Raw genomic sequence first — 10,308 nt, 5'->3', positions numbered from 1 at the left:
TTTTTTTTTTATAAAAAGTGTTTAGAAAGCTTTAGAACATATGTGATATACAGTATGGAGATAAAAATGTACAGAAAACACAGACAAACAAGAACCCAGGACAGGATGGCTTTGTGACAGGACAGATTTTAATTCAGTGAAGTCTTCATTATGATTCTTAGTTCATATTTCTTATGAAATCCCAGAAAGGCGAGGAAAAATACAAAGCTACAGCACATTTTCTATCATTTCCTTCATCAAAAATTACATTAAATTTAAAGTTAAATGCAAATTAAAGTTAACCTGTGCATAATTTCAGATATAAAACCTACACACAAACGGTTCTTTAAGGTGAAACAGAGAAAGAAGAGGGTGACATAGAGGTTCCCAACTTTCCGTCGGGCCTCCAAAGCCCAGAACCCCTCCCTGTCTTCAGCATTTACCTTCATCTTATTGCCCTACACCCGTTCATTTGAGTTGTCTGCTCTCTCCTCCGCTGAGCATCCTTTTTTACAGCTATTCTCCATCTCTTTGCCACCTGGCCCTCTCTCCCCTCCCTTCGTTCCTCGTTGCATCTGTTGTCTTTCCATCTTACACTCTACCCCCACCCCTTCCCCCCTTCCTCCCCGCCGGTGGTGACCGTACACCGACCGGATCACAGACTCTTGTTGTCAGTCACTTTCCCGGCGAACAGACGGCAGCAGCAACAGCAGCAGGCGGAGCGGAGACGGCAATCCCCCCACACGCACACATCTACCCCACCCCTTTCAAAAAAAAAAAAAAAAACGGAGGCAGGAGGGGAACAAAACCTTGCGGGACACCTGTGCTGCTGGATTCCCTCTTTTGGGGCTTTCATGAACATTATTAGAAACCTAAATTCACACCCAGTTTTTGGGTTATGTGGACGAGCAGCGGAGATCAGTAAAACTGGGATGTAGACGCAGAAAAAAGCGGCCAAATCTGCTTCGATTGGACTGTGGCGAAGCCGTCGGCGGCACCACCAGTAGCACCAGCACCAGTATTGGTCGGTCGGCGGATGGAGATGCGTTGTGAAGGCGGAGGGATGATGATGATGATGATATAGCAGGTTGCTGCAGGGTCGTGCCGCATTGCCTGGCCGCCGCGAGCGACGCCGGGGAGTCGGTGATGCTGTCGTCGTCATTGTGCCACAGAAAGAGAGAGAAAGAGAGGAGAGGCTCTGACATGGAGGGAAGCGGATGTCTGTCGACTCCGAGCTCAGGCCGCCCGGATCAGCAGGTTGGATGTACCGCCTGAAGGCTGGAGGACCTGATTCATGATATACATGGTGGGAAATTGTGATAAAGTTAAATTCTTTGTGGTGGAACTGAATTTTTTCTGTGCGCAAAAAGTGAATGGCCCATATGTTGATTATGCATCACAGGAGCATCATAGCAGCTGCGTGTGTGCCAGTTCAGGGTGGATTACGTCTACAGAGCAGCAGGCCTCCATCTGAAGTCAGCTACTGATCAGGAAAGCGTGAAGAAAACACTTCAGTATACTTTCTTACCCTGTTGCTGCTCCGGGGGTAACCATTTGTACTGGTGTTTCATTGGAAGCTGGTGTGGTGTGATCCCCCGTGGAGGGACAGCTGTTGCAAAAGATGACTCACTTACAGGCTGGTTTGTCTCCAGAGACCCTGGAGAAGGCCAAGGTAGAGCTGAAAGAAAACCCTGAGACTTTACACCAGGACATCCAGGAGGTCAGGGACATGATCATCACCAGACCGGACATCGGGTTCCTCAGGACAGACGATGCGTTTATCCTCAGATTCCTCCGAGCCAGGAAATTCAATCACTTCGAGGCGTTCCGGCTGCTGGCACAGTATTTTGAGTACAGACAGCAAAACCTAGACATGTTCAAGAACTTGAAAGCAACTGACCCGGGCATTAAGCAGGCCCTGAAGGATGGTTTCCCTGGCGTGCTCTCCAATCTGGACAGATATGGCAGGAAAATATTGGTCCTGTTCGCTGCCAACTGGGACCAGAGCAGGTAACAAAGAGGAGTTGTTATTAATGAGAAGAAAAAAGGGCTTTTGGAGAGTAGAAATCAGTGTTTTAATCTTTATAAAGTGGAGACTGGTTTATGGAACTGTCTATTCAGCACCACACAGCCATTGTTTACTAGGGAAAATACAAGAACTCTTTAACCAACTAAATAATCTTTATGGAAATATTAAAGTAAAAGTATGAAATCCAAAATAATAAAAACACATGTAGCTAAATATCCATATATATCACCCATACACTGTGTAAATGCTGAGCTCATTTCCTGGCAAGGATTTTAAGATGGGAGGACATTTAGTGAGGTGGCCCACTGATGTTGGACTAATTGGCTCAGGGTCAGCATTCCAGTTCATCCCAAAGGTGCTGTCTGGGCTGTGTCCAGTCACAGCACACTGTCTGCAGTGTGATGATGAAGTGTAATACCTTTTTTTTTTTAATGAGGACTGAGAGGTAGCCTATCCCAAATCACAAATCACAGCCTCACACCAGAGGTCTGTGGACAGGGGGGAGGGTGTACAGTACAGTTTGTACTTATTTATAATTTATTTCAGCATAAATACACAATGTCAAATATTCTCAAGTCTGGCTGCATGGTTTTTAGTCTTTTTACCCAAGCTGGGGAAATGGCTCTGGTCACCTGGTCTACAGTTTTGCCCCAGACTTAAATATCCAAACAACTATAAAAAACAAAAAAACAAAAACTGAGCTGTAATAGTTTAGCAGGCCATTGAAGATGTGACTGTATGTCTCCCTCAGGATGAACTGTTTTCAATTTGATTTCGATTTTGGTGATCAAATCTTTATTTTGTAGATACAACACAGGCAGAATTTTGTGTTCCTTGCAGTTTACTTTGGTTTATCACCAAATAATGTCAGGCAGTAAACTAAAGTTACACTGATCAGTTTTATTTTTGAATGTCTTTGACTGATATAAGATTTATACAGGCTCTGTTGCATTTATTGCTAAGTAACAAAGTTAGCATACTACTAATATGTTCAAACTAATCAGTGAATATATTCAGCATGTTTGCATGACTGTAAAGCAGAACCTTCCCATCCAGTAAAAAGCAGTTTAACAGACACCAAAAAGACTTTTATAGATGTCTAAAAAATACTAAAATTAGTTTTTACAGGCATTTTCTCACTTTGTTGACATGGCTACAAAAAATGTTTACATCTAAATTTGGTTAAAATGGTACATCGTTCTCTGCAATCTCCTCAGCAGATTTAAACTGTTTCTTGGGGCCAGTAATAATTTTTTTAAGTTTGCTTATTTGAAGAAATAAAAAAGGCTAGGTGTGATCTGTATGTCTAAATAATGGTCTAAACCAAATTTAACCCAATTTTAGTTTCAGACCTTCGGTATAATCAACAGAGAATTACAGAGTGGGTAACCATGAGTTGATGAAAAGCTGATGTTAGGTTGAATTTAGTTCTTTGCAATGGCCATAAAATATTTTTTTTTTTTCACCTTTCACTTTCCAAATAAGTTTAGTTTCAATGTATAAATACGTTTAAATGGCTGGTTGACCAGATTAAACCCAGAAAACAACACCCACGTCTCGTGTTCTGGGGCCTTGTCTTGTTATCTTATGACGCCTTGAAATGAAGTGTTGGTTTCCTGCACGTGTTTGTCACATCCTGTATTCATCATATGCCTCATGTGCCCTATACTGTAAATCATCTCAAGACCTTTCAGGGCCTGGCTTATTCACCCACTGTGGCTTATTTCAGGGGAAAATCTTTGTAATTACAACTATCAGATAGTAACAGGTTTAAATAGAACATGGTAAATGGACTGGTTCTTATATCGCGCTTTTCTACTCTACCGGAGCACTCAAAGCACTTTAGGCTTTAGATATGAATGTTTACGCTTTCGATAAAGTGGTGCCAGAGTACTTAATTCAGTAACATAGGGGCTGTTAGATACCCCTCATTACTCTGTGTTTATATCCTTACAATTTTAGTCAATAAAATAACAAATTAATGTAAAATTAAGTGCTGAAATTACATTTCCTCAACATTTTAGGGATGAGTCTGCAGACAGCATTTGTGTATTTTTTTGTTATATTTTTTCATTAGTCTGTATTACTGTCACTATTCATTCACAGAGTCTAGTGCTTTACTGTCTCATAAATAACAGCACAGACTGAGCCAGACTGGTTCAAGGCTAGAAACTTGACTCATATTAAAGCTCTAAGTTGCAGTTTATTTGGCTTCAATATAGAATCAGGCTTGTTTATTGTTTTGGATATAACCAGAATCTGTAGAGACGTCCACCATCTGTTCCATATGTCTGATTACACAACAAATAATTTACCGTGTATCTAATAAAAAACAAGGAAATAACAATAACCCGACAGATCTCGCTCGCTTTCGCATGACTTTGATCACATAAACTACACATAGTGTGATAAAATCTTTATGTTTTAGTGTGGTGTCAAGTAGAAAAAGTTTGCAAGTTTTAATTGCATTCATAAGATTAAAATAAAATAAATGATTGATCACTCCTCTCTGAACATGAATCAGTTTGTGAGATCTGTCTGGGTGTTTCATGTTATGCTTTTGTTTCTGTCCAGTGCAGTTTAGAAAGACTTAAAAGCTATGTTGGATATTCTGGATATATTATTAGTAGTCTCAACTAGTAGACGCCTCAACTTGTGCCCGCAATTATGAAAAGGACATCTGTTTTGCTGCCTGATAAGCTAATTAAAAAGTACATTATCTGTAGACTAAGGCAATAGGTTTCTTGATAAGGAAGCAGAGAAAGATGAAGAGCGAGATAAGATAATGAAGGGCAACAACAAACAGGAAAAAAAGCACAAGTGTTAAATAGGTACGTGAAGCAACTGAGGTATCAGCTGGATGAAAACCCACAGGGATGGACGAAAGTAGCACCAGGGACCACACAGTCACCAATGACAGCAATTAAAATGTCCCTGAAAACACCCAGCAGATACATTTGAGCTTTTTCACAACCATTTTGTGGCACAAAGGAACTAAAGACCTATAATTAATTCATGACCAAATTAAATTGAGTGAAGGTTATCAATAAATTTTACTGACAAAGTTGTGTCAGGCTGATTCAGAGATACGTCTACAGCTCTTTCATGAGATTTATGAATGAGGGCAGTTCAGCACTCTTGTCTTTTAACTGATTCAAGTAACATTTTTTATTTAATAAATTCTTTAGTCAATGTTAGCAAATGTCAAAGGCTTTATCAGAGTTTGTCATGAGCGAGTTTGATGTCTGCAGTGTTGACCCATCTAATCAGAACTCAAACCAGAGATTTTTTTTTATCTTGCAATCAAATGCCGCAATAAATCCTCGAATTTGAGAAAGTGTAGCTGGGAGATGTTTGATATTTTCAACTTTTAACTTTACAAATGTCCTTCATCTCCTTACCTCGTCAAACCCTCAATATATATACTTTTTTCATTTCTCTTCATGACTGTAAAATCTGTTCTGCTATTTTGTTAAATTAAAAGCTATCTTACATTCGTCTCAGATACACGTTTGTGGACATACTGAGGGCTATCTTGCTGTCACTGGAATCTATGATAGAAGACCCCGAGCTGCAGGTCAACGGCTTCATCCTCATCATTGACTGGAGTAACTTCACCTTCAAGCAGGCATCCAAACTGACTCCCAGCATGCTGCGACTGGCGATTGAGGGACTACAGGTAAGGAGCTGGGTTGGATCTGACTCTGACTCCAGAGCTGCAGTTTGCATCCCGAAACATGAAAATGATTTATTTGATCCTGAACCAGAATTGTTCTTAAATCCTGTACGAAAAGCTTTAGTTTCATTTTGTTTCACACTTTACAATCATATCGAATGTCCTAATATGTTAGTGGCAAATTATTCTTATTTCCTGAATATATTTGACACTAGAGCAAAAAGTTAGCAACTTATACATCGATTAACACAGTAAATAGGATAAATATCCTATATTCTAAGCTTCTACAATTACAGTCTTGTCCCTGACCAACTTTATTTTCCCTCTTCTGTAAAATCGTAAGCTTTACTTGTCTCTAAAGTACTATTTTTGATTTTGCTACAGCACCGGAACAAACCTCCAGCCCTCTTTCCATCATCCTCTCTGCAGTCGAAATGTTCCACTTAGGAACAAGTCAAGCACCGTGTTAAAGCTGTGAGCTTCTTTAAATCGCATGAGGAAAAAAATAATGACATTTCCATTTTGATTACGCACTGCTGGGTATTTCTTCTTCTTCTTCTTCTTCTTCTTCTTCTTTTCAAGCCTCATTTGGCAGGTAGATGATGTAAAAAAAAGTGATTTTTACTGGTTGTCAGTTTGCTAATAAGAGGTGGTATTCCAGCTTTTATCGTGTAAACAGAGAAATGAAGTGAGATATGACATTTATATTAGTATAGTTAAGATTTTTTTCATGGCATGAAAACGCATTAGTCTTCTTAGCCGTCACAAACACCTTTAACGTTATTACTGAAATAGGTTACGGGAGAAAAGACTCACAGGCAGCATATAGCGCTGTCCTCGTGTCACTAGCCAAACCCGAGAGGAAAGGTCTTGCTTATTGCTGTGTTTGGGTGACAATTACTCGTGTTGTGGTGACATAAATCTGTCTGTAGTCACATTAGGGGATTTGTCTTCTTTATGGGGACAAAGTGCCCATAACATACATCAAAGTTTAAGATAAGGTTAGGACAAAGGGTAATATGGGGATGGTTGGTAAGTAAGAGTTACTTCTGAATGAACTAAATGAAAGTCAATGCAATGTTCTCTGAAATCTTGGAAAAATTTGTGTGTGTGTGTGTACATAGATAAGGGAGGTTGTTATTGCTTTCTCGACATCTCTGTGAATCATCTGCCAATTTGTGTTGAGCCCCATTAGTCAAAGTGAAATCTAAGCGGAAGTGTTTCTTGAGGGAAGTGTTGAGTGAGACGCAGCGTGGTCTGAGAAATTACCTGATATGTCTGTGATGGATACCAAAGTGTCACAACTGCATCGTTTGAGTTTTACACTTAATTTGCATCCTGTGGTTTTTTCTTGCAAATTCCCTGAGGGTAAAACAAGCACGACAGAAGCTTTCCGTATACCTCTGTGAGAACAGAGTGTTTACCTTCCAAAAATCTAATGTTGCTGCTGATAAACAGGACCTGCATCAAACCCTCTTTTGAATATAAAGAAGGCTGAGAGTAATGACGGTTATCAAATTACCTTACCTTTGTAGTTGGTACTGTGTAAAAGGCCTCCATAGCAACAGCTGTTGTTGTTTGGTCCATGGGAGACTTGTTGGTCGTGTTACCTGTGATTTTAGGGGTTTGAGCATGATGACAATATATATGTTTCACTTCAGAGAGAAATAAAATGTAGAAATCATCCAGTACTGTAATGACTGGTGACTTTTCGCAGCTACATTTTGAATGATTGAACCGGTGCTTCTGATATTCTGGAAACCAAGCCGAAAACAGAAGATTTTCTTTCAAATAATGACAGGAAACATTGATCAGTAACATGAAATTCTCACTGTATAATTTACACTCAGCGGACAGTTTGTTAAGTTCACCTTCCCAGATCTGCTTCAATTCTTCATGGCATAGATTCAAAAAAGTGTTGAGCCACATAAACGCTGGCTGCACATCCACAATGTGAATCTCCCATTTCACCACACCCTAAATGTGCTCTGTTGGATTGAGATCTAGTGACAGCGGAGGCCATTTGAGTACAGCAAACTCATTGTCAGGCACAACCAGTTTGAGATGATCTGACCTTTATGACATGTTGTGTTATCCTGCTGAAAGCAGCTGTCATAAGATGGGTACAGTGTGGTCAGAAGGGGATGGAAACAGTCAGCAAAAATACTGAGGTAGGCTGTGACATTTAAACAATGCTCAGGTGGAGCAAAGGGCTCAAAATGTGCCAAGATCCAACATCAGAACTGGGCAGGATGGGTCCATGCTTTCATGTTGTTTAGACCACAGTCTGACTACCATCCAAATGTCAGCAGAAATCAAAACTTCTCAGACCTGACAATGTTTTTCCAAGCTTCTCTCATCCAGTGTTGGTGACCCAGTGTTGCAGCTTGAGTTTCCTGTTCATAACTGATAAGTGTGATGGTGTGGACTTTACTGCTGTAGCTTATCTTCTTAGAGGTTTGATGTGTTGTATGTTAAAAGATGCTCTTCTGGTTGTGATGAGTGGTTATTTGAGTTACTGTTGCCCTCTTATCAGCTTATAGCAGTCTGAACAGTCTGAGCTGTTTACATGCCTAAAAGCATTTTGTAACTGTTGTGTGTATTTACGTGTATATTAGGGTGGTTAGGGTTGCAGTGGTCTGGTAATGTTAATATCATGGTTTTGTACCAAATTATACAGAATTATACACTTTTTTATTCATTATAATGATAGAATGAATTAATTAATTATCATTAACCCTTTGCTTTTTTCTTATGAATTATGTGTTGGAGATAATCTCAGAGTTCACTGGTCAGTTGTTTGGTCAACATACTTCCATCTGGCCAAATTCTCATTGGTCTAAATATAGGTGACTAGTCTTATTGTCACTAGTTGGCAAAATCCTGCTATTTTGCAAACTAATCAGCAATTCTTCTTAGAAGAGACTGAACTATGCTCCCTAAAGTCACATTTCTACTAATCCCCACAAAGACAAAGACGTTAGCAAAGTGCATTTCTTCTTTAGCCGGATACTTTGATGCTCCTTTCCACCTCCTCCACTTTCTGTAAACATTAGTTTTCTGCTGTCAGCACACAGTTGATGTGGTATGTTGGTGAGGGAAAAATCCTCCCTTTTTTCAAGCGGAGGAAATAACTGTAGACTCAAGCCAGTGCATCACTGTGATGAGTCCATACATAACACATTTCTGACGGCTCTCCAGACACAGATTAGAGCCTGAATTATTGATGGGAGCTATTAGCTGAGCCCTGAGTCATTCCTAACTGTGCGACTGCTTGGCCGAATGGATGCTCGTCGCTTGGTGCAGAAAACAAAGAAAATAGGTGCGATAAGGTGGTTTAATTGGTTTTACTTTGAGAAATAAAATGCAAAAAGAAAAACTAGACACTGAAATCGAAATGGCTGTGGTGATCAATTCAGTCTTATTTTTCTCAGGATATGAAAAGAAGAATATAATTTCTGATGGCCTATGGCCTTTACTTTCCTATTGTCAGCATTTTTTTTTAATTACCACAAATGCCATAAAGTACCAATGTATCCTGCGAACAGTTATTGTGTTTGTGCATGTGTCCCGTGCCTCATATGCTTTATTTCTTTGTCCCACTGAGCTACATTAAAGCCTAAACAATATTAAAAAATCCATCATTGTGCCACCTTAATATGTTCCTGAATAACACGAGTACACTCTTACACTTGTTTGTTTTGACTCAGTCACACAAACAAATGCTGTCCTGGTGTGTTGAATATTCATTCGAGCCACAAATATGTATTAGTTCACAGCTAAAAATACATAGGACCCTACAAATGTAGTTTTCTCTGTTTTTGTAAATTTTGCTAAATGATAATAAGGAGAATACACATACCACTACTTAAAACCTGAACTACATACTTTTCTTGTTTAAAAGTCAGAAGACTCCAGTATACTCGGAGCAGAGGGCCTTTTAAATGAACCCAAATTCAAAAGCTAATAAAGGATCGTGGTGCAAGTTAGGTGCATATAAATTGCATTTGTGGCACAATTTTCCCCAAATAATAATTTTTAATCCAAATAAACACCTAGCAAATGCATTAAATATTGCATTTCAGCCTCTGTACAGCAGAATTAAGCCTGAATCATTCCCACACACTCAGAGAGAGATCTGAATACTGTTAAACAGTCAGTGAGTCACTTCAGTCTGAGCAGGTTTGGTTGTGAATCTTTAAACCATTAAGTGCACTGAAAGCAGCTGACTCACACTAATGTACAGAGCTTTTTTGGGTGTGAGAATTTGAAGTAGTTTCAGGCTGATTTACACCAAATGCATCCCTGAGTTAAACTTTTCTGCACGTCAGCAACTTCATATGCTGCTGTCCATGTTTCTCTTTGTTTCTAAAGACTTTTCAGTTCGTTCTGCAGGATTTTCTGACGTCGATATGAACTGACACCAACGAGACATGTAAAAGCAGCTACAAGCATGCAGTATCATTAGTGTTTTAGAGGAACTGTTATCAATCTCAAAACCAAAAGGGGTGAACGTTTGTTTATTTTAGGTTTTGGTTAATCTCTTGTTTTTCTTGCATGGTTTTCAGTAGTGCTGTGACCACAATTCACTGCATGTTCCACACTTCCTTCCTATCAGCTGAAA

General features: G+C 39.5%; 1 protein-coding gene across 2 annotated transcripts in view; it reads left to right on the top strand.

The window, feature by feature from the left end:
* Positions 1-601: 601 nt before the first annotated feature.
* clvs2 (clavesin 2) overlaps positions 602-10,308 on the top strand; it is a 44,253-nt gene continuing 34,546 nt past the window's right edge. Inside the window, exons 1-3 of one of the 2 annotated variants that reach the window (XM_040017590.1) lie at positions 602-1,285; positions 1,382-1,989; positions 5,513-5,687. In XM_040017590.1, the coding sequence (XP_039873524.1) occupies positions 1,601-1,989; positions 5,513-5,687 (564 nt within the window). In that variant the 5' untranslated portion in view covers positions 602-1,285; positions 1,382-1,600. Of the gene's footprint in view, positions 1,990-5,512; positions 5,688-10,308 lie in introns of both variants that reach the window. The other variant, XM_040017589.1, reaches the window with a different exon arrangement.

The sequence above is a fragment of the Simochromis diagramma genome, unplaced genomic scaffold (assembly GCF_900408965.1).
Source record: "Simochromis diagramma unplaced genomic scaffold, fSimDia1.1 OVJJ01000802.1, whole genome shotgun sequence".
Lineage (NCBI taxonomy): Eukaryota > Metazoa > Chordata > Actinopteri > Cichliformes > Cichlidae > Simochromis > Simochromis diagramma.
The sequence above is the reverse complement of the archived record's forward strand: the minus strand, read 5'-3'. Positions and strand labels throughout refer to the sequence as shown.